The sequence below is a fragment of the Strongylocentrotus purpuratus genome, unplaced genomic scaffold (genome assembly GCF_000002235.5).
Source record: "Strongylocentrotus purpuratus isolate Spur 01 unplaced genomic scaffold, Spur_5.0 spur5_contig_870, whole genome shotgun sequence".
NCBI classification, from domain to species: Eukaryota; Metazoa; Echinodermata; class Echinoidea; order Camarodonta; family Strongylocentrotidae; genus Strongylocentrotus; species Strongylocentrotus purpuratus.
Window position 1 is genome coordinate 718,606 of NW_022145580.1, and position 13,625 is coordinate 732,230.

At 36.1% G+C, this 13,625-nt stretch overlaps 1 protein-coding gene across 5 annotated transcripts in view; it reads right to left on the reverse strand.

Moving 5' to 3' along the window:
- The window catches only part of LOC577610 (neurabin-1), a 73,545-nt gene that overhangs the window by 19,372 nt on the left and 40,548 nt on the right, over window positions 1-13,625 (reverse strand). For 4 of the 5 annotated variants that reach the window (XM_030976488.1, XM_030976493.1, XM_030976513.1 and 1 more), the window contains 3 exons: window positions 7,620-7,716; window positions 3,698-3,815; window positions 1,905-2,003 (listed from right to left, as the gene is read on the reverse strand). In XM_030976488.1, the coding sequence (XP_030832348.1) occupies window positions 1,905-2,003; window positions 3,698-3,815; window positions 7,620-7,716 (314 nt within the window). The remainder of the gene's footprint in view (window positions 1-1,904; window positions 2,004-3,697; window positions 3,816-7,619; window positions 7,717-13,625) is intronic. The other variant, XM_030976502.1, reaches the window with a different exon arrangement.

Consider the following 13,625-nt stretch of genomic DNA (forward strand, 5'->3'; position numbering starts at 1 on the left):
ATGTATTCTTGACTATAAGCATGTATGTTATGTTAACTGTATTTAAATTATATATCAGTATTGTGACTATCGTTTCTTCAAGATATTTGACTCTTGAAAAAATTGAGAAAAATTAGTCTCTTGTTTCACATGGTAATAATCATGATTGCTTATTAAATAATGTATTTAAAAATCTGAAAATGATTCTGATATGAAATGTATTAATAACACGACATTAAACATGATACTGTATACATGGTAGAGTATACATAAGGATACTGGACAGCAAACAAACATCTTCCTTCAAATACAATGAACATCGCGATACAAAATAAACATATAACAAACATTGTTTAATAAAATCAACATTATGATGGAAGCAGTTTAAAGAAAAGCAAAGCAGAGCAGAGGTAGAAAACAGCTTTTGTTTGACAGACAGATGGCGATGGAATAATTAAATAATAAATAGTTGATTTAATGACATGTTAGTTGAAAGAGAGAAAGCTTTTTGTTGTCATTTTTGTTCTGTTATAGTCCCTTTGCTATTGCTGTCATGTTGCATTATGTGTCTTTAGATTCTCTACATGTTTTTTCATCTTTATATCTTGAATGTTTTTTATTATTTTAAGAAGGGGAAGGGATACATTTCAGAAGACTAAAATTATCAAAACAAACTCTAAGCACTTATCTGGTATCAATGTTGTAGTACAAATCTCAAATGACAGGTATCAACCAAAAACAAAAACAAAAAAGTTTTAAAAGATTTCCTTCACCTCAATTTTAAGTTGACTTAAACCTCTCTAGATTCTTCTTAGTCATGATGGTGCATTGTAACACACAAAAAACTTTTCAATAATCATTTATACAATTTATGATAGCAGGAACTGCTAATGTTTGTGCATGTATCCTCACTGATATTGAAGTAATATTGAGTCTAGGGCATGCAAAAAGGTACATGAACTGAACTCGATATTACTCTAATTGGTTTTTTAATAATTCATTTAATACGTAAATTGTTCAGTTCCTTTATCCACCTCAATCCTATTTTCATTAACTCTATAAAAGGTATTCAATAACAAAGTAATGACTTAGGAATTCAGGACTGTGCAGGGGAATTAAGTTCATTTATAAGAGCAAGAAAGAAGTTAGTCAAGCAAGGAGCAGTTATATAGTGCAAGAAGAGCTTAAATGCATCAGGCTAGAAATAAGGAAAATGCGAATGCAGGGAAGTAAACTAATTCTATGTTTAGACATTCCCTCACAAGTAGGAATCTTTCCTAGTTTATTAGTAGCATCAAGAATTCTTTTTATCCTCTACATCTCTAAAATCCATGTCTAATTCACCTAAATTTAAGTAACCATGTTATCAACCATTTTAATCAAAAACTCATATTTTAACTATCCGATTTCCACAGTACCAAAAGTACCATTTGTATCAAACTATTTTTTAGAAAACTTTAAAGAATGTCATTGACTATAAACTGTGTTCATTACAGAAGAGAGGATAATGCATTTTTCAATAGCTGAACTATATTTAAAAATAGTAGTATTTTAAGGAGCAAAGATTAGAGAAAGATGCGCTTTGGTTAAAAAGAGTTAGACAAGAGTTCAAGAGCAGTTAGTAGGAGAATACACTGGCTGATTCACATCAATTTGATTCCAAGTATTAATTTTCCAATTTTCCAAGGTTGGTCATTTAAAGTCCACACCAATTCTCCTTTCCCATTGCCTTTAAAGTGAAGAGCATTAATACATGAATTTGATGAGTTAAACTGGGTCACAGCTCGGTGTCGACCCTGAGCTAGATATGTGTGAATACAGCCAAGATTCAAGGTTAGTAGTTTAGAATCAAGTTGGTTAGTTCGTGATCAGAGCTGAAAATGAAGAAGCTTGCTCAGTTAGGAGAGTTTATTTCCATGGCATACCTTCTGATGTTTCATCTACTATCAATTCCTTTCCCTGTGCTTCCAATATAGCTTCAAAAGATGGAACCTGCGCCTGCCTTAGAAGTACAACATCTTCATCTAGAGGAGGGGGGGAGGAAAGAGGTTTTACAACACACCACAGAAAGAAAAATGCAAGAGTATTTAAAGAAAGGAATGCTTGGTTTAGATTTCTAAAGTAGACTAAGTTTTTTTTTAAAGAGTACAGTTTCGACAATCAGTGGCTTTTAGAAATACTGTTGTAATGTTGGCTGAAGTAATTATGTCTAAGTAGATGCTGCTGCTGCTGCTGCTGCTGCTGCTGCTGCTGATGATGATGAAGAAAATGATGATGATGATGAAGAAAATGGGATGATGATGATAATGACAATGATGGTGGTGGTGGTGGTGTTGATGATGAAAATGATGATGGTGAAGATGGTGGTGGAGGTAGTGATGGTGACAATGATGGATATTGATAATGATGATGATGGTGAAGATGATGATGATGAATGATATGATATCGATCATGATTAATTTATGATGATGACGCCGATTAACTGTGAAGACCAATGGCGAACACAATGACAATGATGACAAAACTGATGATTGTGATAATAATAATGACGTTTACGAGTGGTGAAGCGTATGACTTCAACTTTGCACATTTTTGTCTGAGCAAAAAAAATTAACAAAAACAAAATATTGAGGGGGAAAAATGATATTAAACCTTTTGTGCATACATCTATAAGCAATGCAAACCACACTTAACTAGATCTATAAATAAATATCTTTGAAATATTACTGAAAGAAATCTAAAAGAGTATTTAAATCAAAAAACTTTTCTTCTTCCAACTTGAAGTATGTTATATCAAACATTCAATTGATCCATGCTTAGGGGTAATAACAATAATCAAATAAATGATAGTGGTCGGGTACATAATATATAACACAAATGCAGGATAATAAAAAATATCATAGTAAAATTTTCCATCAAACAAAACATCTTACATTGAAGCAACTACCATTTCAACTTTCACTTTTACAGAGCTGTGAATGCTACTTTTGTTTCTAATGAAAAACTAATTGTCATTACTGACAATGGAATCATATTTTGACTAAATGTTTCTTGACAGAGGGTTATAATAATGCCATAATATATTCTCCATTGACTTTCTGAGTTTAAATGAGTGCAAATTTGTATTGCCCCTCTTTAAAAAGAAGATAGTATTCTGTTCTATTCTACTATTCTGTGAGAAATATAAACATGAACATGAATATTGAAGGTGAGCGCAGATGGACACATCTTTGCAGTGAAGTGCTAAATTGATGTGTACACCACTATCTGCTTCACCATAGACAATGAACTCTGCATGAACAATCTGCACTAAACAAAATCCTCCCCCCCCCCCCCCCAAAAAAAAAAAATCAAAGTAGCAATAAATTTTTAAACATGAACCATCGATCTTGCGACCCAATAATTTAAATCCTAATCTAGCCAATGGAGAATTCCATTCAACAAAATGAATGACCTAATTTTTTTTTAAAAGTCAGTCATTACATATAAATAATAGCCTGAACTGGGGAAAAAAACCTATTCAAATTATATCCAATGAACTACCGGTATGAAATTAGAGTTTGACCCAGAAATTGATTATTAGATTTTCACTATTTCTTTTATTCTATGGAAGTGAGCATGGATTATTCAGCACAATAAAAGACCCCAAAACTTTAGACGAAATAATCATAACATAAAAAGAGCGTTCTGTAAAATACCTCTACCACCTGTAACTTACCACCATTGTCAGGTGAACTAGAAGGGGAATCCCCTACTATCTCCCTATGAGGTGCTGATGCTGTCCAGCCATTGGTTAGTTTAGTCTGATTGCTCATCGATGATTCTAACTCTTGTATCTGAACAATAAACACAAATGAGAGTTAGATGTAAATGAAATGATCTAAAATCAATGAAATAACACTGCGGAAACAAGATTGCAATTAAAACCAAAAAATGATACAGAGAAAGGAAAACGGAAAAACAAATTGTTGCAAATGTACCAAGTGATTTACGGTATTCTGGATTTTTTTTTTTTTTTCTTTAATTGCAAGTTTAACAAAAAAGAAAGAGGAAAGAGCTTCAGAGTACATGTACATGCTTTACTTAAAATGTCAATTCTCCTATTGTTTTATATTTCATAATTTCTTGACAATGCCAATGTAAGCATGGTGACATATAAACAATTTTTTCCTTTACAGGATATGACGATAGAGGTTTCATTATGAGAACTTGTTGAACGTGATTTTACTTTTCTCCCTTCTAATTACTCCTAACCAAGCAAGGCTATGGAGAGCTCAGTTTCTGTATTAGACCTAACAATGAGAGACTAATTGCTGGTGAATTACAGTTCAATGTTATCACATGACAATCAATACACAGTAAACAACTGAAGGGAGGTGTTTCCATTGCTCCTAAAGAATGACGTCAAACCTAGCTGTTGGCTTTATTAGGATGGACGTAATGAGAGTTGGAAATGTAAAAACAAAGTAGAGAGAGAGAGTAGATACAATCATTTTAGAGGAGCATAAAGATGAGTGAGAGAGAGAGAGAGAGAGAGAGAGAGAGGGAGAGAGGGAGAGAGAGAGGGAGGGAGGGAGGGAGAGAGAGAGGGAGGGAGAGAGGGAGGGAGAGGGAGAGGGAGTAGTAGAAAGACATGGCAAAATACAAATGATGTGCAAAGCGAGATATAGAGGAATATATGGAGAAAAAGGAGAAAAAGAGAGAAAATGTAAAGAGATAATTAGATAGATGAAACAAGTGATCTGTTTTGATATACTTGAAACTTACAAATTTATTTTGAGTTCTTCTCTAGATAGTTTTATTTATATATATATATATATATATATATATAGAGAGAGAGAGAGAGAGAGAGAGAGAGAGAGAGCGGGGATATATGAAATAAGAGAGATAGGGTGATAAACAGTGACAGAGAAAGAGAAACTGATTGTACAATATTAGAAAATGAGGTGAGAACGAACTATCAATCGTTGTTTTATCAAAAAAGATGCTTCCACAGTAGAGTTTACAAAAAAATTGACCGCAGACAATATCACCTACCCTGTAGGTATAGCATCATTGGTCACTGTCCGCGGTTAATCTGCCAAGTAATGGTATCAACTTCTCATTTCAATCAATAATTTATTCCATTTCTTCTTTTTTCTATCCGTCTATCAATTCCCCCTTCTGTCTCTCTCTCTCTCCCTTTCTCTCTCTCTCTCTCTATCTGACCATACACCCAGGCCTCTGTATCCAATCTAATTATACTGAAAAGCCCAGAGCTACGTCTCTTTCCCATTAAAACGTCAAGACGATATTGCTCGACCATTGTCTTCGTCTTCTTTATCTGGATCAAGATTTGATCTAAAACGCTATTTGGAAATTGTGTCAAAGTTCTCAATTCTCAATAACCTAGCAACATGGGGAACATTTTTGTTTTTTTCTCATATCATGTTATATCATTTCATGAGATTGTTCACACATGAGTGCTCAGTTCAGAACATAGAAAAGACATCCTCCTCTTATAATGACCTTTCAAAAGACATTTTGGGGACATATCAAAGATCTTCCCTGGCACTAACGTCCACTCTTCACCCAGGTTATGGTTACCTGATATGCCAGAGCAGTACATAATTGGCTGCCAGCTATGACAGGGGTAATAATGTTGAAGCGCCAAGAGCGTCACAAGGTGACGGACATTTGGGCTAAATAAGAAGTCACCGTTATTATTTTATTATTACATAAACATAGCCTAAATTGTCAATTTAAGAATTAACTTATCAAAATATTGTTAAAAGGTTAGAGAATATCCATTTTATTACTATTAGCATACCATCTCCTCAAATCAAAACATGCAAGTATGAAAAAACATTATGCATATGTAGAAAATATGAATTATCTTACTGAAGATAAAGCTGGTGTAAACAGGGATGTACAATTTGTGATATAAGTGTGACACCTATATGAACGTATCTATTCCCTTAGCCACATTTTGACACAATTTTCAATTTCACCCTACAGAAAACCTGGAAGAGGCCAAAAGAAGAGCTGAACAAATTAGGAGATTAGAGCTTTCACCCGTAACCAGAGGCTTTACCCCTAGGGAGATTAATAACATGTAAGATGGATATCTAGAAATGATATCTCTCTTGACTGAATTTCATTTGCATTTCAAGGTTAACATGACGTTTCTATGAAAAGCTATACTAATTTAGAAAAAAGCCCTGAGAGCATGTCCTAATATCCAACTAAACACACAAATGACACAAGAACCAGTTTTTCATTAAATATGTCAAGTTGTCAACCGTGTAATATGAAACCATTCTATTCAAGCTGATGGACAGAAAATACTGGAACAATCACGATTTCGCTCTCAATATGACACCCCGTTCGCACTTGAATTATAAGTTTTAATCTGGATCCCAACAAACCTTGATGTGAAAGTCTGTAATCATAACTGTGACGGGAAGTACTGCCATGGACTACCACTAAGAGGTACCGTAGTCACTTGGTAGAAAGTGCCTCTAAGAGAACTCTTATATAACCGATTCACACTTATGAAATAGCACTTTAATTAATCTTTACCCCACAGGGGCTCTGTTACATAAGTGTGTATATATAATTGTGCTAGGAAGTATACCTATGGCCCATCACAAAGAGACAGTCCTCTGACATGACACTTATGTTTTAGAGAGTCAATGTTCCTCCTCAAAGGGAAAAACAAACTTAATACAAATTGACATGAGCTAACAGAAGCCAGTTCAACCTATCTTCCAAGTTACTCATGACATTAACAGTGCTCTTATTTCAGAATGTGAAAGGGGGTTGAAATGTTTTGCTCCCCAGAGATCTATTTTGAAGTTCATTTCTCATTTTCACCATCTTTCCTTGACCTGCATAAAATACGATACTTGCTTGACATGACAGCTCTCATCTTCATTCTCATCACTCTCTTTCCTAGCTGTCTCATCCTATTGTCTGCATGTATCTGTTTGTCCGTTGGTCTCTTTTCCTCTGTCCATTCAACTACTGACCCACATAAAATCTTTTCTTCTCATTCTTTGACATCTATGTCATTTCCTCCAAACCTTCAATGAAAGAAACTTAATCACTCCCAACTGGACGACCCTTGCTCATAATTTAACAAGCTTTCTTGGATGATACATGTATGTTTGTCACTTTGAGATGGTATTGCTATGTTTCTACATCATCTATGGAGAGCCTAAATGGCATATAGGAGTTAATGCCGTTTCTTGTCAACCTTGCTTCATTGTAACTCTCATTTCTAGGTGATAGTTCTCCTGACTTACATCATGGCTTGTTCCTCAGTGCATCTCTCGTCATCACCAAATAAACTTTATCTCTCCCACTCAGTAACTTTTCAATATTTTCCAAGTAATACTTTTATTATTCTGTTCTCGTTTGCTTTCAAGTTTCATTATGTTTCATTTCTCTTGCTTTATTATAACCTTATATCTTTCCTTTTATCAACAATATTCATGCCATTAACTTAAAACACCTGATTCCAGCTCACAGCTTATATATTAATCATTTTCCAAGTATCAATTTCATTATTTTTCTTTATTCTTTATGATATTTTTCAATCTTCTCATGTTTTTCCATCATTCTTGATCAGCACATCTTGTTTTATCTTCCTTACTTACCCTTGCTTGAAGATGCTCCACCTCCTTAGCGTGCCTTTCATCCTTGTCATCTTCGATCTGTTTCTGAAGACGTTCTTTCTCCTCTAATTCCTCCTCCCTGTGATGGAACAGACAAAAATGACAAGAATTTGAAATAAATATATAATTTACTGTATCTTCCAGTATCTTTCAAACATACAATAGAAGGTACAATAGAATGGCACATAGGATACAAAGTATGAAAGAATAAAATTGGCTTCCCCTGCTGCATCTCCCGAAGTTGCCTGGAAGAAAAAAAGGAATGTGAAATTCCTATAACCTTCAACTCTTTTCTTCCGCGAAAGAGATATATTACAAATGTTCCTCTACATGAAAACAAACATATCGATGCAGTAGGTCTCTGAGGAACATCCATCAATATGTGATAAACAGATTATTTATATTACACATCATTCAACTCACTCGCTGAAGTCTCTCTGTGCATGGTATTATGATGTAATATAAACTTTAGTAAATGAAAAGGAACTCTACTTCTTCAAACAGGGAAATCTGAAATTGTCATTAAATGGTGTTTTAAAACAATGATACAAAGAATGGAAAGATTCTATATAAAAAAGAAAGGTGAAAATTAAATGGTATGTACATAAGAAAGAACAAAATGGCAACTGATATTCTTTATAGTAATAAGAAATGTTATTCATACCTGGGAAATGATGTTATGTGCCCTCTTTGTTGAGAACTTAAAGAGCTAGTATAAAGGACGTATTACAACAACAAAAAAGTCCAAATTGCATGAAAGTATGAGTTATAAGCATACCCCTCCCATATTGATACATACTAAATGAAGAAAATATCAAATGGCTAGATATCAACCTGACATGAAATACAAGGTATAAGAGACAGGACAGGTGAGATAATTAGATGGAAGAAGAACAGCAACAGGATGCTAGTATTCCATGACAGACGGAGAGAGAAATAGGACAGACGGAGAGAGAAATAGGACAGACGGAGAGAAGATGGAAATGACAGCAGGACGTTCGCAGACTTGGAGAAAGTAAGAAAGGGTCGTATTACCAGAGCCGCAATCTCAAGACCTGTAATTTGATTTGCCTGAAAACTATTGCTCCAATTTCAGGTGATTCCCAAGCAATGTAGATTGATTCAGAGAAACACCTTCTCTCGCCTCTCGGCTTTACATTCACCTGATCCGAACAGAATCCATCTTTCGTTTCGAGTCAAGGGATGGATGAGCATCATTTAGTGACCTATATAGATGATCTAGATCAATTAGTAAATATCTCTCTTCTCTTGTCAGCAGCCTTTTCTTTACTGGATTCCCCCCCAAAATATAAATCAAACCTGATCACACCAAATACGATCAATGGAATCTTTATTCTACTAAAGAAACTCTATTTCAAGATAAATGCAGGAATTAAATCAATAGAATTGATAAGAAAACAAACAAAGAAACCAAGAATAATACAAATTAAACAAATTCACCATAAGACCTCATATATATATATATTTCCTTATCATGATGCCTCATGTATCTAATGATTTTCCTACTTAAGCTAGCCCTAAAATTTGGGTCATTTGTATTCTGAATTACAATACTCATAGCTCATAGAGTGAATCTTACAAAGATGTCTAAAAAGTATCACATACTATTCAAAATAATAGAATGAGAGTAATTTCAACAGCTATCTATTCATTACATCAGATAACTGGAAAATTCCACCATCATCATGCAATCTGAAAAATCATCCTCAAAATATGATCATCTGATTACAGAGAGAGGTTTCAAACCTACTGCATGTAGCAACCACCTGTATAGAAAGATCAACCTGTTTAGAAGGACCAGATCACTGTTGCCTTTGAACAAGGTTTCTCATTGAAAACTCTCCTACTGGAGACTGGAACAAAAAGACCGCCAGCCAATGAAGACTACCTCATTTGTCTACCTTGAGCAGTCTTTACTTGTAGATTTGACTGTATACAACCATGGACCGTAGTAGGTCCATAATACAACCATGGACCGTAGTAGGTCCATAATACAACCATGGACCGTAGTAGGTCCATAATACAACCATGGACCGTAGTAGGTCCATAATACAACCATGGACCGTAGTAGGTCCATAATACAACCATGGACCGTAGTAGGTCCATAATACAACCATGGACCGTAGTAGGTCCATAATACAACCATGGACCGTAGTAGGTCCATAATACAACCATGGACCGTAGTAGGTCCATAATACAACCATGGACCGTAGTAGGTCCATAATACAACCATGGACCGTAGTAGGTCCATAATACAACCATGGACCGTAGTAGGTCCATAATACAACCATGGACCATAGTAGGTCCATGATACAACCATGGACTGTAGTAGGTCCATAATACAACCATGGACTGTAGTAGGTCCATAATACAACCATGGACAGTAGTAGGTCCATAATACAACCATGGACCGTAGTAGGTCCATGATACAACCATGGACTGTAGTAGGTCCATAATACAACCATGGACTGTAGTAGGTCCATAATACAACCATGGACAGTAGTAGGTCCATAATACAACCATGGACCGTAGTAGGTCCATAATACAACCATGGACCGTAGTAGGTCCATAATACAACCATGGACCGTAGTAGGTCCATAATACAACCATGGACCGTAGTAGGTCCATAATACAACCATGGACCGTAGTAGGTCCATAATACAACCATGGACCGTAGTAGGTCCATAATACAACCATGGACCGTAGTAGGTCCATAATACAACCATGGACCGTAGTAGGTCCATAATACAACCATGGACCGTAGTAGGTCCATAATACAACCATGGACCGTAGTAGGTCCATAATACAACCATGGACCGTAGTAGGTCCATAATACAACCATGTCTCAATGGATGCTACATAACATCAGCAACAATCAAATCTGCAATCTAAAAACGTTGGCATGCAAGCAAGGTTTGCAGCTAGCTAGCTAGCCAGCCAGCCAGCCAGCCCATGGCTTACATGAATGAAGCAGACATCTTACAATGGTTCACCCAGCCCGCCCGCCCCCTTACATCAATTAAACTAGATTTTAAGACTGACACATGAAGCCAGGCTCCTCATCAAAACAAAGTAAAGCTTCTTCATCTCCATTTTGAACTGTCCATCTTGGGGCCACTTGCCCTACCTACTCCATCCGTTCTATTTCACAAGCATTTGGTGATCAAAACAAAAACAACACAAAGTGTAACGTCATGGTTTATTTAGCGCATTTGTAAGTCAATTAGCTTTCATATCCCAGACACAAAGCCCCATTCCCCAAAGTAGACTGCTCCATTTCTTTGATATCCAAGTATGATCCTTTAAACCCAATACCACGCCAGTGACGTCTATAGCCTCCCACTAGTGCCTCTCAGTGATGCATACACCCCCTAACACACCGGCAAAGTTATTTCTTTTTCCAACGATGTCGTCATCTATTCGTCTTTCTTTTTATTTCATTCAATAAAAACTGAACTAAAGAAACTAAAATTCAGAGGGATCTACCAAAGACTATTTTCATCGAATGTGTGATCTTTCTAAGTCAATGCCGTCACTGTGGCAAAGACCATCTAACTAAAATACAAAGACAAATTTCTTTGCTTTCTTAGTAGACTTTCTACAGTTTAAAAATGATGCTGTCACAAACACAGTGTATATCTCAGTCATATCTTCAGAGTTCGTTTTTTTCTTCTGCAAGCAAACTTCCCTATTTATCCAGGATTTCTAACAGACCCTACAGGTATCCTAAAAACAAATGATGTGGCCTGAAGATGAGCTGGAAGCACATCTATTTAAGAACAACTTTCAAGTAAGTCATTGTCACAATCTAAAGAGCATTAGTCATCAACCTATGGCCACGTTCAATTTTTATTTGCCGCTTATATATCCCTTGTGTCACATTGCTTTTCTAATTGCTTATGCAGTATTTTGCCTTTTCTTCATAATGCTACTACATAAAGATAATGAAAGTGTTTATGGCCATTTCCAACTGACGTTGGGTCATCAATTGAAGTTTTAACACACAGTGGGCAATGTTGATGATTTCATTATAGTTTCTTCACTGATCAGTGGATGTTCCATGTCAGTGTGTCCTCAGGCAAACCTAGCTCAAAATACATCATATACACACTTGTCTGCATTAGGAGGACTAAGGCAAAACTGGTTATAGGGTAAGAGGCTTCTGAAGACAAACTTAGGATTTATGTGCTAACTCCCTTCAGTTTAAAAACTACATAAAAAAGACAGCATTCAGGAGTCAATGGTAGAAACTAAACTTCCCACATGAAGTTGACGTTGTAAGCAGACAACAACTGTAGATGAAGTAGAGAATTCTGACTAGCCCGTCCTATCTGAGTAAATAAAAGTTGGCTTAGATTTGAATGTTCATGTTTAATTTATAAGCATGTCACACTCAGAGGTACAACATTTTCATACAGAAGTTTGACTTCTGAGAAGAAAACAATTGTATATGACGTAAGAGCAACCTGGCTAGCCCCTGTCCCGTCTGAGCAACATCATTTGACCTAGCTTTTTAAACATTTCCCATTGAAGCATGAATGAACTGTGTGCATGTTAAGGAGGCATAAGTACACACAGGAGAGGAGAGTCCTAAACCATGACTCAGTTTAGACCCATTCAGATGGTTGGTCAAACACTTGTTTCAACCCTAGACTCTAGACCGGTCAACATAGGATGACTCCTTGACTGGCTGGCCCACCTCGACCAGACCACAAGCACCGCCTCTCAAGGACCTTACCCAACAACCTACTTCAAGGGTGATGCATCTCAATGGCTATCTTCTCATTAGCCAAAAATAAACGGAACATAAAGTGTTTACACCATAACCCTACCCTACATTTTACTGAGTGATGCATCGCAATGGCTCTGTTCTCATTAGCCAAAAGTAAACTGAACTTAAACTGCTTACATCATAACCCTAGCATACTGTACAATCAACATGTGGATGCATCTCAATGGCCCTGTTCTCATTAGCCAAATCTCAGCTAAGCTTCAAATGTTTACAGCCATCTAACAAATTTGCTACAAGTTGGTATACTGGATGGCTTGAATGATACCCTGTGGTTTAAAGAGGATGTCATCTTATGGGATACTTTAATCCATCACATCGGAGGGACAGAGGATCTTTATGATCTCTCATCTCAGGGCAGATTGTGGAGCTAGAAATTCACGAGTCTGACCTATCAATTACTCGACAACGATTTTCTCTCTCTCTCTCTCTCTCTCTTCACCACTTTTTTGTGTTTAAATGACAGCCCTTTCAATTTACAAGATTAGATACCATGAACTTTACTATGCATCCTACGACACTGACCTTTATAATATTAAAATGTACCTGCCACCCCATCCCCTCTCTCTCTCTCTCTTTCTGTCTTTCTTAATTTCTTCTTATATCTCCTCTTCTGTCTTGACTCAATACCGTCTAGCTCCATCTATCTTTCAGTCTGCCTCTGTCTCCTGTCTGTCTCCCTTCTCTCTCTCTGTCTCTCTCTCTATCTCTTCTCCCTCTCCTTCCTTCTCTCTTTACCTAAGTGTAAGTATCTGACATCATAGAAGTCTTGAGGACCCTTTGGCTAGGCCTGTAACCTCCCATAAGTGTTGGTGATGCGTCAAATTAGAAATCAACCATGAATCCAGACACTTGATTATACAAGTGCTGGCAATCTACTCCACGCATTTCATGTAAAGTACTTGCCCTACTATTTCAAATGCTCAATGTTTTGCCAACGCTCAATGTTTTGCCAATATAATAACTATAAACATTTAAAAATTAATTAATTATACAAAATTATTACCATTTAATTGTCATTCTTAGTTTAGTAGATATTCTAACATTTGCAATTATAATGCCAGGGGAATTTCTGATTATCGTATTGTATGTGGAAAATCCTCCTATTTTGATTATTTTATATATTTGCTAAAGTGTATCACAAATTATAGCCTGCTATCCTTACTTATTCATTTCTC